The sequence below is a fragment of the Vidua chalybeata genome, chromosome 7 (assembly GCF_026979565.1).
Source record: "Vidua chalybeata isolate OUT-0048 chromosome 7, bVidCha1 merged haplotype, whole genome shotgun sequence".
NCBI lineage: Eukaryota > Metazoa > Chordata > Aves > Passeriformes > Viduidae > Vidua > Vidua chalybeata.
In genome coordinates, this window is record NC_071536.1 from 33,814,393 (window position 1) to 33,831,426 (window position 17,034).

The 17,034-nt window shown below is 41.0% G+C and overlaps 1 protein-coding gene across 1 annotated transcript in view; it reads right to left on the reverse strand.

Annotated features, from left to right (window-relative positions):
• Positions 1 to 17,034, reverse strand: part of LOC128791082 (von Willebrand factor D and EGF domain-containing protein-like) — a 230,157-nt gene that overhangs the window by 158,677 nt on the left and 54,446 nt on the right. The window contains exons 5-8 of the mRNA XM_053948448.1: positions 13,321 to 13,410; positions 11,940 to 12,075; positions 7,411 to 7,628; positions 4,279 to 4,352 (exon numbers count right to left, since the gene is read on the reverse strand). Of these exons, the coding sequence (XP_053804423.1) occupies positions 4,279 to 4,352; positions 7,411 to 7,628; positions 11,940 to 12,075; positions 13,321 to 13,410 (518 nt within the window). The remainder of the gene's footprint in view (positions 1 to 4,278; positions 4,353 to 7,410; positions 7,629 to 11,939; positions 12,076 to 13,320; positions 13,411 to 17,034) is intronic.

Consider the following 17,034-nt stretch of genomic DNA (forward strand, 5'->3'; position numbering starts at 1 on the left):
TGTGGGGGAGGAAGAGGATATTTTATGAGAGCAGCTTCCACAGTTTCCTTCTCCAGAATCAGTTTAGAAGGAGAGGTGTTTAAGGAGGCTGATAGGAAATCAGGCATCAGATTGGCTGTACCCAGACTAATCATGTCTGTCTGGTAAAGAAGGCTCTTTTTGCATATGCATATAAATGTCATTGCAGTCAGGGGAGCTATTTATTGCTTAATAATCACTGACAGTGGATCCAATCCAACACTCTTGGAAGTCACTCTGAGTCCTTCAATTAAGTCATGGCATAGATTGCATAGCACATAACGAACCTGCACCGTGCCTAAATTAGAGCTTTCAGGCACCTTCGAATCAGTTGAATGGATAATTGGATGTAGTCAGGTAAACTTTTGTGATGTTTATACAACTGTAATTGTGATAATGATTCTTTGGACAACCTTGGAGTTGCCTGTAGTGCTAAATGCCTGAAGTAGGCTTAGAGCAGCTCTTGCACGAGGGAGTTCTGCATGTTCTTTGTGAACCAGGCACCACTGTTTGTGTCTAAATCTCCCTCCAAAGTGCACTTCCCCATCCTGCTTCCCTGATAGTCTGCAGCAATGGGCAGACTGGGTGAAAAGGGCTTCCCTCCCTCCCCCTCTGTGTGCTTAGATTGTTTTCCAAGGGGGGAAGCAAGTTCTTGTCCTGGCACAAAGTCATGTCTCGAGTTATGCTTTTTATCCAGTAATTACAAAACACTCCCGAGTGTTTGGTTATGGCAGTGAGCTTCTATAGGAATAATTTCTGTTGGTAAATCCTAAGAGAGGGACAGAAGGGGGTATAGACATATGTAAACAACTACGTCCTAGTAGTGTTCAATTAACTCACATCCTGCACTTCCTCTCCACCAAGCTGCACTTTACCTTTGTATTAATTCAGTGGTTTTTGTGGTCTTTCCTGAAAGTTTTCCACCACAGCTTTGCCACCAAATGATTTGATTTGTTGGCATGACACTCCAGGCTCCTTCTTTCTTTGCTTCTAGGAACTATTCCGTGGTAGGCTTGACCCTATGAAGAGCTGGGTGATGCTGAAGGATGTTATCTGCTTTCAAGCGTGTTCATCCCATCACGTTGCTCTCAGAGCAGATGTTGGGTTGTATTCAGCAGGCACTGGATGCCTGGGGACAACTAAACTGCTGAAGACTATCAAAACCCCAGCACCTGGCAGGGCTACTCATGCCCAAGACTTAGCTGTGGGCTCCTGTGATGAAAGTCATTAAAGCCAACAGGCAAATGGTGCCATTTCCTTGGTGATAATATTGCTGGGATAATATAGATTAGTGTAAATTTTTGAGAAGTCTGAAAAATCTTTTGTTAGGTAAAATGCAAAATAACATGAATGATGTATATAGTTCCCCAATCAAAAAAAAAAAAAATTCCCTTTTTATTTTGCCCTAAAAGGATTTTCTGCATATTTAGTTTTAAGCTAGTACTTCATACTTAAGAATCTGCGATTTATGGCATGAAAAGCTTTTATATTTATAATGTGCCATAACCAGTAATGAGGGCTATACTTTTGCTTTACCAGGCTTTCCCATTTGTTTAATTTAGAAGGTACTTTGCTATAAAAGGAAGTGCTCTCTCTGGATTTTAGCTGGTATAATTAACATTATTTCACATCTACGCTCCAATATACACAAATTGATTGTGCTTATGCTGTAAAATATGACACATTCTTCTTTGATTTTCAGTCACTGCCTTTGGTGAAAAGAATGAAAATATTGCAAGATAAATATTCCTATAGACATATATTAGCAGGAGGCACAGGAAAGGGGAGTGTTATTAAGGAGTGGGAGTTGGGTATTTCAGCTCTTTAATGAATAGCTAACTACCTCAGATGTAATGTAAGCTCACTATGTCAGATTAAAACCATTGGAAACATCACAATAGACGTTAAAATTACATTGGAAGTGGCCATTTCAGTAAGAAAATTGTACTGCCAATAAGAAAAACACTTCCAGTCTTTTGTTTTTTGTACCATTTTTCAATTTTCCAAATTTGTTCAAATAAATATTTTTATTGAAGTTAAATTTTAAATTTTTAATGATTTTAGTTTAAATTTTGAAACCACAAAAAGGTTCTCATTTCAAACACATTTTTCCACCAGATTCCCTTCCATGAAAAAAAGGGGAATGCTTCCCTTCCAGACCTCTGTGTCAGCCTTTGACTTCAGATTATAGTTTTGTACCAGGACAGAAGCAGGGATTGCTTTCCTCACTCCTTAAAGACAGAGCTTAAAAATCATTTGCTAACGTGGTAACAATTGTTTTGGATAGGCAGTCAGAGAAGTTGCTTAACTGATGTGCAATAAGGTAGCCTAATCATTATAATAATTGAAAGAGAAATTATTTACAATAATAAATGGGAATACAAGTAGGAGTAATGGGACTGTGAAATGATGGGTAAGAAACTTGGCTGAATATCAAGAGCTGATACATCTTAGGGAAATAACCTAGTTATTGAGGTGGACGAAGCCCCATCAACGTGCCTCATTTAAAGCTGCACTGGACAAAGCACAAGGAAAAATGTGCAGCTTTTGAGGGACCAAGCTGATCCTGGGTTTTTCCTCTTTTGAGTCTATGTGACTCTGAGGCAGGATGACACAGGCAGGTGGGCTTTTCCAAACTCCCTGGGTCAGAATGGAACATAAATTGCTTAGAAGCATTTCTGTGTGATATCAACAATAGGATTAAAAAATGAGTTATTCAAATAAAGATACTTTATTTGGTTTTAGACCTTTTTTTCCCCATGGAAGCAATGTAAAAATGTGCTACATAGCTGGAAGGGTGTCCCCATTCCAAGAGGTATTTTTTCAGCTATTTATAACTCCCTAAACCCAAGAATCTGACAGATCACTGCCTGTTCCCAGCCCTAAATCAAAAGGGAGTATTTTAGAATATAAATGTATAGAGAGGTTTGAAATAATACTCAGATCTAGTTTAATATCCCAGAGTTGAAATAATTGCAGCTACATGAGGTATGGGAATATCTTTGAACCTCTTGCAGCTCTAATGAAGCTTCGAATGAAAGAAAAGTACCCAAACTTGTATGAAACAAGTTCCTGGCCACATTTAAATGCTGTTCAGCAAAGCAGAAGGGGGACTGGGAAACCATGGATAAGCAGAGTTAATCTCCTCTCAGACTGCCCAACTTATGTGAAATCTTTGTTAGAAGCAGAAGTGTAACCTTTAATGGAGTCACTGCCTTTCTTACTCACAGTTCATCAACAGATTTCTCCAGCTTTGACATAATTTCAGATGCCACCTCCAGAGCATGTTGGACTGAAATTGGGATATCAGGATAGCAGAAATTCACGCCTGCCAAGCCCTTGTGGATGCTGTGCACCCAAAGTCATTGTCTGTGCCATCAGGAGGTTAATGGTGGAGTGACAAAATTGGAATGTCATCTGAAATATTTGCAACATTGGATGAAATGTGCCAGGTGCAAATTTAAAAAAATTTCAGTGATGCCAGTTAGCTGGGATAAACAGATTCATTAATGATTAGGGGTGTTAAATGTGGAAAAGTTCTATACAGTACAGGCTGTCAAACACAAGGCACCACTTTGGCTCAATAAGTCTTTAAGTAGCTTATTGCTGGGTAAATCAGGAGGACATTTGGACACTACAGGAGGATGTACAACTTTATTTTTGCATTCTTCTCCTGATATTTGACACTTATATTTTCTGTACTTTTTTTATCTAAGACATTAGAGCCATCCTTTTGGGGTTTTTCAGTTGTGTTTATGATTGTCAACTCCAGCTGGACATAAATCAGCACTGGAAACAGAAGAAATCAAGAGCATCCTTCTGATGAGTGCCTTTGCAGCAGATGTTGCTAAACTCCTGGGAGGGCTGTCCCTGTGTGCAGTGCTGCCCTGGTGACATAACACATCACTTGGGTGGCACTGGGGTGTCACTAACACAACGACTTGTGGTGTAGACACCCTCACAAAGCCACTAGTGATGGTTCTATTTGAAGAACATTTTGGAACCTGACCTTTGTCTTGTAGAAATTATTCAGACTCAAACCCATTGCTTCTCAAAGATTAATCCATTTCTAGTCCTCTTGTTAAAAGGAGGACACAGCTGGAAGGAAACCACTTGTGCTGTTGAAGGAGTACATTCCTCATTGTAAGCAAACCTGTTCAATGTTTTTTTGATATTCTAATGTAAACCCAAATGCATGCCACATCCAGAAACTGATAACTGCAGTAATTGAGCCAAATTATTTCAAAGTAAAATACTCACCATCCATCAAATGTGATAATGTGTGGATCAGTGAAAGAGTAGCAGTTCCCTGTTGGGAGGTCTCGAACTGTGACCTAGTTAAAATGAAATGTGTAATGAATACAGTCTACACAGCAGTTTTCCTTCATTACTGTTCCTCACAAAACATTAGGGGCAGATTCACGGGTTAAGTACAAACTACAATCTGACATCTGAAACATGATTGCAGATGGGGACACAAAATAGGCTTCGCTTTCAAACAACAGAGTTTAATCATAGCCAATGAGGGAGTGCAAAGTGTTTCTGTTCATCTGATGTAATGTCTCCCTTTATTTGGGAAAAGCTGAAGCTTTTTTATTAAAACTTTTTGCTAAGGAGCAGATCATTCACTGAAATTACCAGAGAATAGAATGCTCATTACATTGTACTAATTTTAATGCCTGAAGTATGGTAAAAAGGTATGCTGTAATTAAGTAACATTAGCATGTTTTAGTAGTAGCTGCCTGTCCCCTAATTTGACCTCAGATTTCCCATTACACCATCCGAATGGCTGATTTATCTATTTGATGTGGATATTGATCAGATATTGATGAGGAGGCTCCAAACCACAGTGCTTTAAGTATGTGGGTGAAACAGGAAAGGATCTATTACAGCTACAGGGATCTTCATCTGCATCAGCCCTTGACTGCTTGGCACCAGCTGGGTCACAGAGGAGCTGTGAGAGCCCTGGTACCCTGCAGGGAGCAGATGTGCCTGCAGAAGCCAGAGGCAGGGCTCTGCAGCTGTAACACCCGAATCTCAGGCAGTGCTGGGCCCACTTTGCCAGCTCTGCTCAAGAGGGTGTTTTTTGAATGGCTGAGTGCTCTGCTGACCAGTTCCCAAAAATGCAGGACTGGGTTGTGCAGTGATTTGTGATATGAAGAGCTCCCAGTCATACTGGTGGGAGTGATGGAGTGTTATGGTTTTCCATTATCCATCCTGACAGACTGATTTCTCGGCCAGGGCTGTTAATTCTTTGCTCCCTCCTTGCCCAAGAGGAGTCCAGAGGTGCATTTCAGTTAGTTCTACCAGGATCCATGGAGCAGGGAAGAAGGATGGCTGCTATATCCCTGTGCAGTCTTTCAGTGACAAAGCAGAACTTGGCTTTTGGGAACAGGACTGAAATTAAATAAATGAATTAGAGGGTGAAGATAGAACTTCAGTTCCTGACAGCATTCCTCACCTATGGCAATACATCATCTGTATTTCAAAATGCCCCTTAACCATGACACAGAAACACTTAGATACCCACCTGTGTCTGTCACACCAAACTTTTAGAATGATGGTCTTGAGGACTGAAAAAATTAACCCCTCTTTGAACAACTTTTTGATCTGGTGTCAGCTGTATCATTTGGATTTACTGTGTGATATGAAGTGTCTTAGAATTTTCCCCTTTTCTCCTCAGCCTCACACTTCCTAAGTCAAAGATTAGCACAAACAAATCCATGTGGCCCTTCCTGCTCTGCTCCTTCTTGCATGATGCCATCTGAAGACACAACTCCTGGTTTGAGGCAGGAGTAGTTTGCTGAGGAAATCCCATTTACAGGTATCTAGGTGTGTCAGGATGTTCTGCCCACCATTTCTGTTCAATTTTCAGATAAATCAAAAATATCTGAACAAGTCAGAAGGATTAAAGATTACGTGGATTTTAATACATGGAGTTTTTCTTGCTATGTTGCAAGAACTATGTTACATTAAGGCCTCTAATTAACTACAAAGCAGCAACGGGAAAATGGGGGGGAGGGAAGTATTGTCTATTATGTTTCCATAGATCAAGTTTTAACAGATATAAATTGAATTTATTATTAAAATTGATTTATTCAATTTCACACTTGATGCATCTTCATATTTTAATGAAAGCATTTGTAATTTCAAGAAAAAAATATGAGTGTGTGAGTGCACGATGCTGAATTAGCTGCAATTTCTGGTTTAAGAATCTTAAAAAGAAGCCAGTTCTGGAGATGAAATGTTATACACCCATGCTAGGCATTTTACCTTTAATATTATTTAATATTAATATTTAATATTTAATATTTAATATTATTCTCTCATGACAAAATCCACAAAAATTAGGGCAGGGAATTTGTGATTTCACTGGGGGGTTGTTTTCAGTTACTTAAGATATGCCAGCTTGGATGTGCCCCTGCTCTGAGAAATTTAGCTCAGTCAAATCTGTGCTCCGGTTAATTTTTTGGGGCAGTGGGATTACAGCTCTCAAACCTCCCAGCTGAGGTCCTGAAATAACTTCATGGAGAAAGGGCTGGTTCTTGCTTGTTCTTGCTCACCACATTTCTTTAGCCAGGCTTTCTACAGGGAAAGTGTGGCTTGCCTTCCTGATTGTTTTTTTTTTTTTTTTTTTTTTGGACATTTTGTAGTGGTATAAATGAAGAGATGGAGCAGCCACATGTGTCATCGAAAGTGTCCTGGCAATTCATAGCATAGTCACAAATTAAACATGGCACTGCTGAATCCCCTTCTCCTCTCTCCTTTCTGAGGCTCTGCCTTGCCTCTGCTTTTTCAGAAAATGTTCTCCAAACCCTCTCTCCTTCTCAAAAAGGTGTTAGTTCCCTAACCCATGTTTTCCCACTTCCCTTTTCCAGTGGACAGAAGCACTCCTGGTGACCTCTGTGTTCCAGCTCTTGGCCTTACTGATGGGCTGACTAATAATCAAAACTAAATCTGTCAAATCACAGGGAATTCCACATTAATTTTCTTGGTGTGTAAAGTGACTGTTTTGCTTTACTCTGCTGACAGAGAGCAGGGTTAGATCAGATATTAGAAAAAAAATATTTATTGTGAGGATGGAGAGGCCCCGGCACAAGGTGCCCAAAGAAGCTGTGACTGCCCCTTCCCTGGAAGTGTCCAAGGCCAGGTTCGATGGGGCTTAGAGCAACCTGGGACAGTGGAAGATGTCCCTGCCCATGGCAGGGGGTGGAACTGGATTATCTTTAAGGTCCCTTCCAACCCAAACCATTATAACAATCATCCTAAATTTTTATTTTCTTTGGAAAAGAAAGGGAAAAAAATAAAAAAAAAAAAAAAGGAAAGAAGAAAATAAAATAAAAGACTCTCATTTAGATTTGCCACATTTTCCAACTGATTTCAGGACCTAACCTTCACATCCCTGGGTGTGTAAGCCCTCCAGAGCAAATCCCTGGGTGCGGCTGGCTGAGCGCTGACACGGCTGACGCGGTTCCCGTCCTGCGCGAAGTCCGTCACAGCTGTCACTGTCACCGTGGCTGCTGCACAGCTGCTCCCCGAGCAGGGCTCCGGCAGCAGATCCACCTGGCAGGCCGAGAGGGCGATGTCTGGGGGCCCTGGGACCTGGCTGCCTGGAGTGAACACCAACACAGAGTCTGACAAGAGTCACCCAAAGTGCCGCCCGTACCCCGTGTTCTGTTCAACACAAACGCTTCTCGTTCCAGGACACACACGCCTTGGGTCTTAGGTTGAAAGATTTAGCTGGGGTGTGCATTCTATTTGTCATCTGTCAGAGGTGGGGCAGTTATCTTCTGTTCATTGGGCAGTTTTCTTTATCTCTCCCACAACCAATCCTTCCCTCCAGGAGATCTCTTCTGTTCATGGCCAGTGAGTGTCACTGCATGGCTGAGAAAATTTCATCATCCCATGGGGAGAGGCTCTGCCCACGGGAGGAGCCAAGCATTCCTACCTGGATACAATCTGACTCCTGCAACACCACAGCAGCCTTTGCTCACTGTGTTCCCAGTGGAGCAGCTTTCTTCTCCACTGCATCACAAGAGGAAGACAAGGCCCATCTCCAGCAGCCCTGGAGCTTCAGAGGAAAACCCCAGCCTTGTCCAGGATCCCTGCTCCAGCAGAAGCACAGCTGGCACTGCAGGACGGCTGAGCCACCATGGAATGGGACTGCTGCCACCACCCTGACCCACAGGCTGCCAGAGCCTGCTCTGACTCTGTCAGGGTTGTTTTGTATTACTGCATTTTCAATTTTATTTTTATTTTCTTTCCTAGTAAAGAACTGTTATTCCTATTCCCATATCTTTGCCTGAGAGCCCCCTTAATTTCAAAATTGTAATAATTTGGAGGGAGGGGGTTTATATTTTCCATTTCAAGGAAGGCTCCTGACTTCCTTGGCAGACACCTGTCTTTTCAAACCAAGACAACTTGGAACCACATGGGCTTTGCATGAAGACAGTTGTGACTGACTGAATCTCTGTACTCTTCACTGTGCTGCTTTTTTATCCCCAAAGTTTACTAAAATCTCGGTGGTGTCTATTTTCCAACAGGTGCTAATATTTCTGGGACAATGGTGTTATCTTTATGGGTCAATGCCCAGTGAATGAAGACAAGTCGTTCTCACGACAAAGAAAGAGATGAATCTGTGTTTCTGGAAAACAATTCTCTTTCACTGTCTGGAGTATAAGGAGGTAACTGCTGGGAGTTATTTAATTTAAAATAAACAGGTGTTTTGATGTGAAAAGGGAGGGTTCTCGAGTAAATTTTTGGTGAACTATGGATCCACAACAGCAAGGCAAATGCAGCAGTTCTGTATTTGTATTTTTTGGCTTAGTTATGTTATGGTGTTTTGCTTCCCAGTCTGTAAAATGATGATAGTTTTATTTGTATCCTTCACAGAAGTACTGTGCTGATAAATTCACTAAAAAATGAGGGAAAATAATAAGCTATGGAGATACTGGCTATGTCAGCTTCTGCGGTGGGTAGAGAAATCATGTGTGGTGACAAAATCAGTGTGACAATGGCACTGCACATCATATCTTTCCTAAAGAGCCCTCTACACACAGCCAGAATGGCAGCGTCCACTTCTCTCAGATCCTGACCCTTTCTGCTGAGGTCTCAGATAAAGGGCAAACCTGGATTTTTATTTCCATAAGTGTGTTTTCCCATACACACGCCAAATTATGACAGCATTTAGTTCTGAGCCATCTGGTCTGCACTATATTCAGTGTGCATTTTCTTCTAAAGAAGCCACTCAAGCTTTCACGAATCCTTTGGTTGATAGGAAATGAAACTGTGGTCCCACTGAAGCCAGTCAGAATCTAAATGCTGGTTTCATGACTTACAGTGCTTCTTGAGGAATACTTAGTTTTCTGTCCCAGACTGCTAATTATCACCAGATAAGAATAAAGTTCTAGAAATGGTGGCCATAAATTTAATCTGAGATGAAAAGAAGTGATTTTCTGATATTAAAATAAGTGATTTTTATACCATTCTTTCCATTTGTAGAATTGCTTAATAATTTCTAGAGATGGCATTAAAGAATTTTAAGGTGGCATTTCTAACACAATCAAATAATCACTGTGTTATTCCTTATGGAAAAATTTCATGAAATATAATATAAATTAACCCTGTACAGTACTATGGAAACTGAAGTAAAATCTACAGATATTAATGACATATTATCTTTCATATCAAATCCTTAAAGGCCGCCTCACCTCACATCTTATAGAAAAGTCCTGGCTCATTTTCAAGGTTCTTGATTCAATTAAATTGGAGGTTTCCATGAGGAATAGTTATTGCCATTACAGCCCCATGAGCTGTGCTCAAAACCCAGAACAAAAGTTTAAAATCAAAGAAAATCATCTTGTCAAAATAGTAGCGATAAACTTAGAAGCCGAACTCCAGTGGCTCTGCTGTGCCTTGGCATTCATTATGATATTGTCTGAACTTGGAGAGATATTTCTGTGCTTGTAATTAGCTTTCTTATCACTTATTCCCTACATAATTAGCACAACAGTGTAGTTATATGGATTCAGTCAGACAAGGAGCTTGTCAGTTAATTTATTCAGTATAAACGAATCACAGCTAAAATGGTTTTTATTTTTAATTTCCAGCACTGTGGCCAGCACACATTTTTCAGAAGCCCGCAGTGTTCCTTCAGATAAACGAATGGACCCTAAAGACAATAAAGGCTCAGAGCAAATGTGGTTGTGCAGACACCCAGCAGCAGATCCTCAGCCTTAAGTATATATAGATAGCTCAATAGATAACAGCCCGAGTGTCATCCCAGGAAATAGCCTCAGGATGGAGCAACCAAGGGCTAGAGCTGGCTTTAGTTTAAGCTGCAGAAATGAGTTGTTCTAAACTAACAGAAATTTTCCACTTCAGTGACAACTTCCTTCAAACACGAGTTAATTGGACGAGCTGTGCCTTCCTCCTGGCACCTCTTGGCACCAACACATCAAGCCCATTGACAGCTTAGAAACAGAACTGCTTCTGCAAGTCGTGTATCCTCTTTTTCTTCCAGTCAAGTGCACACTGTGGGACTGGAGAAGACCTTGGTGAGGGGTCAGTCTCAGTCCAATGTGCTGAGCTCAGCCTCCCCCACCTGAGAGCTCCTGGCCAATGCTCTCAGTGTCAGATTCTGAAAGCCTTGATGGATGCCTGAGTTAAACAAATGGCCTTGACTGGGACTAATTCCTATCTGATCCTATCTGATCCTCAGTGTCTGAGGTGCTTGGGGTCTGTGGGGATGTCCCAGCACACACCAGCCCCATCCCTCAGTGTGAGGAAGCCTTTCCTCTGCCTGGCTCTGCCTGGATTTCCAAGGAAATCTGTTCCCATGAGCTCAGAGGATGTTTTCCTGACGGAGCAGCCCAGACTCCAAGCCAAGAGCAGTGTGTAGAACAGAGCAGCACTGAGCCATGGAGAAATGCAAAGTGCTTCATGTACGAGAGCCAACACAGCTGCTGGAACCATAAGGTGCTGCTCAGTTTAAGTTCATTGTGTTATGATACCATTTAAATTATTTTTCTTTCTTCTGTCTAAGCACTTGGCTGATGGTGAGGAGAGCTAGGAAAGGGAATCAAAAAGAGAAAAATATCAGGACCTATCTGGGTTTTGCTAATATTTTTTAGAGCTGGCTTTCTGTGGGTAGAGAAACTGCAGCTGTAATCCTGTCTCTAAACATTTCTCTTGTTGAGTCACTTAAGGAAGAGAAAGAAGTGACTTGTTAGAAAAAAGCTTGGGTGTTTTATTTAGTGCAAATGGAAAGTAAATACCTACGTGCAACCCTTAGGCAGGAAGGGAATTCCACCTGATTGACCTGAAGAGAGCATTTACTGAATAAAAGGGCAAGAGTTTTCTCAGTGACATTGTCAAGGTTTTAAAGTTAATAAATAAAAAAAACCCTAAATGCTTAGAAAGAGAATAATACATAAGCACAAGAATGATTTTTTCCTTCTGTATTAAGACAAAAACTATAAGCCAGCAAAAGAAAGAAAAAAGGATTCACTATGCATTTACTGAATAATAAATCTGCAGGGGAGCTTTTTATTGATAATTAATGAAATTATTCTACCTAAGAACATTCCTGCTACAAGAAAACCTTAAAAATGGAATTTTATGCTCCTGGAATTTAAAATAAGTTCTTCTACTCTCAGTTATTTCATCCGTAAATCTCAACAGACTACTGTTCAGGTTATTGCTAGTTAGATTTATGGCTTTAGGGTTTTTTTTCTCTCAAAAATCTGTCAGATATAATCAGCTGTTTTATTTTGCAGATAAAAATATGGCCGAGTTGCTGATTATATGGCTTCTGCCCTTTGGTGTTATTTATATATTATATTTTCTATTAGAATTCATTGTAACTTAAATACTGGAAGAAGTAATCACATTGATTTGATGTCAATATGTAAAACTCTTACCCAAGTCCTCAGTACTTAGTTGCAAAGTCATTTTACAGGAATCATCCTGCCCAGGACAGGCAATGGGTACTGTGCTCAGGACAGTCAAAACATGCTCCTTGCCATCCTCTGCAATTTCTAGTGATTCTGGCAAAAACTGGAAATAAGAAAACAACTTTTAAGATAATTTTGACGAGCAAGAGTGATGACAGATTAATCAGGCAGTGAGGACACCTATGAAGTCTGAAGTGGTTTTAACCAATTATTAAGATACATGGTTACTTGAAAAATAATAATCATCTTTATCATAATCTCCTTAATAATAATAATAAATTTTGCAATAGTGATCTTCAACTTTGTAAGGTAAAATTGCTGTTAACATACTTTAACATAAATTTTTGGCAATTAAGAAAATGTTTTCAGTTCCCATATATAATGTGTAATTGCTTCTCATCTCCAAATCAGAAAGCCAGCCTTTATTAAGCTTGAGAATAATACTATGGAATTTATTTAATTTTTAATATCTCTGGTTTAAAGGAGCTCCTACCCCAGTGCAGTAGGAGAAATACCATGGCATAAAGTCTGGCATAACCTCATGGTCATGGACTCCAAGTTTGTAGTCTGCACCAGGTGCAAAACAAGGGCAATTTTTCACCAATTCCCCTTCCCTGCTAAGGCAGGAAGAAGAATTGCTCTGCACATAAAATATTACAGGTTTGGAGACCCCTCCCCAGGGGCAGAGCTGGGGTTGTGCCTTTTCTATCTGCCCATTGTCCTGTGAAAAGAGCAGAGACAGCATTCAGGGCAAGTTGGAAATGGGAATTTCCACTCCCGGAAAATTCTGACATTTAAAAAAATTCCTCAGAAGCTGTTCTTCAGATACCACACAGAATAGGCTGCCAGATGTTTGAAACCCCTTTCATGGAGGCATGAACACTCAGAAGATCCCAAAATCTCCTGGGCTGCCAAACTGACAGCCTAATCCTTGAGTGGGATTAGACCTGGTCCTTGCACTCAGTGTGAATTTATCTTCAGCAACTTCTCTTTTGTAATGCCTGACTGTAACAAGATCATGGAGAAAAAAATCATATTTTGTCTTCACTTGTCTCTGGTTTAGTTACAACAGAATTGTGCATCCTTGCAGGTTTGTAGGTGTGTCTTCCCATCACACAAAACCCCCAGAGCTGTTCAGGGAACATTTACTAGCAATTTGCTCCTACTTTGTGGCACATCAGTGTCCACATGTGCACACGGTGCCAGTGGTGCTTCAGGGTGTTTTACAGACAAACTGAAAGCCATTTTCTCAAAGTGAACAGCACTGCTTGTGATGATCAGGACTAATATTTCCTCATCATGACTTTCAAATATTCCCTAGTCAGTGACTCAGGGCCATGGGTGTTACCTTAATCCCAGCATAGAAACCTTTGCTGTCCTCAGGCAGTGACTGCTGCTCAGGAGTGCCCCTCCTAAAAGCTGTGACAGTGCAAAAGACCTGTAATAAATGAATAGACAGCACGTGCTATAGCATTTCTAGAATAACAGTTGTATAATTATGCATCTTCCTGTTGCTCAGAGTTTTTAAGCTTTCATTCTACTGCTGAGATATAATTTGGAGATTTAGGCTTTGAGAATATTTATGTGTAAATTTTGAGATTTGGAAGAATTTTTGATGCATTTAATAAGCAAAGAAGTGTGCCTTTTGTCTCAACAATTAATAACACTTTATGCTTACAATGTGTTTTCTTCTGCAGTTTTTAAACATCTCAGTTTGTGATTTTGCGTCATTTTACTGAGGAAGAATTATATTGTTCATAGATGTCACTGTCAGAATTCAGACATTTGCTCTTGGGATCCCAGAGTCGAGTCTGTCCATTGGATCAAGTATCTTTTCTCTGTACCACGTTTGTAAGCATTTCATTTTAAAATTTAAATTTGTTTGACAGTCATCCAGTCTCAGAAACTTTGTCAGCAATAAGAGAAGCTTCTTTTTTTTTCCCTTACTGTTTTATAAAGATGATGCAGATGTGCCTACAGGGTTTATATTGTATTAAGGAAAAGAAGAAAATTCACCCAAATAAAAACTCCTCCAAACACAATGTACCAGGACACTTATGTTGTATTCCTAGCACAGCCACACAACTTTTATCTCTGCTGAGCCCGCACACCATCTGCCAGCTTAATGTTGGCAACTTCATTGGTTTCAGAAAAACCAAATTGCAAAAATCATTTCTAGGATCATGAGATTAAAATACAGAAATTTTCCTTAAAGCAAATGACAATAGACTCTGAAACTGTAGTTTTGAATATTTTTTTTAGTCTTCTTGGAAATGGAATAACAGATTGTGACATATTAAATCAAATTCCAGATACTCAGATGACATATTTATAGCTGCTGTCTTTTTTAAGCCTCAAGTAACCCACAAAGAAGAACGGGACCAATCCAATTTATTTTCCATTATAACAAATGCTTTTGGGTAGATTTTCCAGTATCACTCACTGGCCATGCTGATGCCTGTAGCTCTCACCTGCTCGCTCAGGCACGGCCCTCATGACCACTACGTGCAAAGCAGGTTCTACACCAGGATATTCCCAGATTCATGTGGTCATAACAGCCTGCAATATATCTTTTAGCACCCTAAAAATCCCTCCTCATTACCATCAAGTCATGAATTTCCTCCAAACTGAAGAATCCTCTTTCCTACCTCATTTGTGCACAGCAGAAATTCCCCACCAGCAGTACAGGGTCGTTTGTAGGGCTGTGGGGAAAAACAAGTGTTTTCTGTGCTCTTCAAGTGGATTATTTCCAGTTCAGCTCAGTCCCAGGCTTATGTGCCTTTTGGGATGTTTTTACCTTCACAATTTTTCTCACTCTCTTGCAGACAGCTCCAGACAGTTTGGCCCAGTGAAAATGGTGTCATTTGTTACATTAACAAGATGGAAGCCTTGAGGTCATACTGGGTGTACTGGGGGAAAAACAGACACAGATCTCACCTCACAGAGACACTTTACAGTTAAAATTCCTCAGATATTTCATAGTTATCCACCTTGCCTCTGAAGGAGAGCAAGTTGTTTTCTCCTCAAGGTAATAAGCCCCTGTTATCATTAGATATTTATTATCTCAAATCCTTCCCTACAGGCTCGTGTTCAGCTTACAGACTTTTCAAAACAGTTCTTCGGCTGGGAAGGCAGAAAGTGAGTGTTGATCATGCTCCTGCAGCTTCTCCTGCTGCTGCCACAGGGAGAGTCTGCAAAATCAGGATCTGGCAAGGCGGTGACAACAGAGGAAGGGTTCAGATAATGCATATTCCCCCTACCAAAACCAAGCAGCACTGACCCCCTTGCAGAGCTCATTGAGCACATCGCGTGCACCTGCATTGCAGATGAGGGATTTGCACTCACTGGGCTGTTTGCACTTTCAGCTTCAGTGCTTTTAACCAAAAAATGTTCACGCTGAGATTCCCTCTGAGCCCAGCACAAGGAATGTTTGTGCCGGGGAGGGAGCTGCAGCTGCCAGGGACAGGCACAGGGATGCCCAGCACTGACAGAGGCATGGCCTGGGGATCTTCCCCAAAGTGAGATTCGGGCTAATGCCAGAACCCAGCCTCGTTGTATTTCCTCTCATAGGTATTTTAGAGGTATATCTTATTGATAAAGCAACAAACACTCAAATAAAAATTTAATCCCTAATGATACACAGAGATATCTGTAGACTATCAGTCCATCCCAGCTCAATCTTCAGTGCTTTTTCAGCACAAACTTTAAACAATTCAAAATGTATGGACAGCAATCACAATCTACATTTTATTTCTGTCTTTTATATAATTCCCACCATTGTTGGGTGCACACCTCACAATCAACAGATATGTTCATCAGATACTGAGCTACAGGTTGACAGTTTGTCACATAATTATGATAGTCATCCCAAGGAGGAGGGTTTTTTTTTTGCCTTTAGCTAAATACTAACTCTTTTTTTCTGCACTTCAGTAATCAACTTCTTCTTTCTCTTTTTCTCTTCACCCCCATCAACCATCTCAGGATGCAGCCTTTTTAAAGCAAAGAGATAAAAGCACCACTGACAGCAGTATGCTGATGGCCGTGACAAGTTAGGAAGTATTTTTCCACAAACTCATTGGATCTGTTAAAAAAAAAAAATCAAATTCTATTTTTTCATCATCTCTTTTAAAGGGACAGGTGCCCTTGGACAGGATGACTGCATTGCTTCTTAACATGGGATGCTTTGTTTTCTCTGTGTGCTGGCAAAACTTCCCACCATGCAGAAAACTTCTTCTAGGCACAAAACTCTTAGCAAAAAAGGTTCTTTTAGGTAAGAAGTGTCTCCCTTCATGTATGTTGGAGCAGATTCCCCCACGTCCATGGGCTCAAACAGAGTTGTAGCCATTTTGATATGAACCCCATGAACGGCTTCTTTAGCTAAAAGCAGAAGTCAGTTGTTAGTTTGGTGAGGGTCATTTAGTTCTGTGAAACAATTTAGGAGAATATTTTAATCCTAGGACCTGTCACCATCCCCAGAAAATTTCTCCTTAACAACTTGCACATTAAAATGTGGGTATTTTCCCCTATAGCTTTCAGAATTCAAGTTTCCTCCAAATCAGTTGTTTCTACTTATTTTGATGATAATAATGTCTTCAATTTCACCTTTTGCCCTAACTAATTCTGAAAGCAGTGTGGGGAGTCCAGGCTGGGGCATGGATGGGGAGGTTTGCCAGCAGACCCAGCTTTGCCCTGGGTCCTCTCCATCAGCATCTCCCCCTGTGCCCATACAGGGGGTTCAGTTAACAAAGGCAGCTGTGGGGAGCTCCCTTCTCCCCCAAAGGAACCCTTTAGGGTCACCTCCTGCTGGCCATTTCCTCAGCAGGGCAATCTGGGTGCTGCTGGAAGGTGCAGGTGCCAGTCTGAGGGTGATTATCAACCCTGGGCTTGGGTCACCCTCCTGTAGGTGTATCACCCATGTCACCCTCCTGTAGGTGTATCACCCATGTCAGCCCCGGGGCTGCAGGGCTCAGAGACACAGGTGACACTCCTGGATTGAAGGCTGGGCTGGACAGGGAGTCACCAGGCCAGGTGAAAGGTGTCTCTTGATGGCTGTGGGGCACTG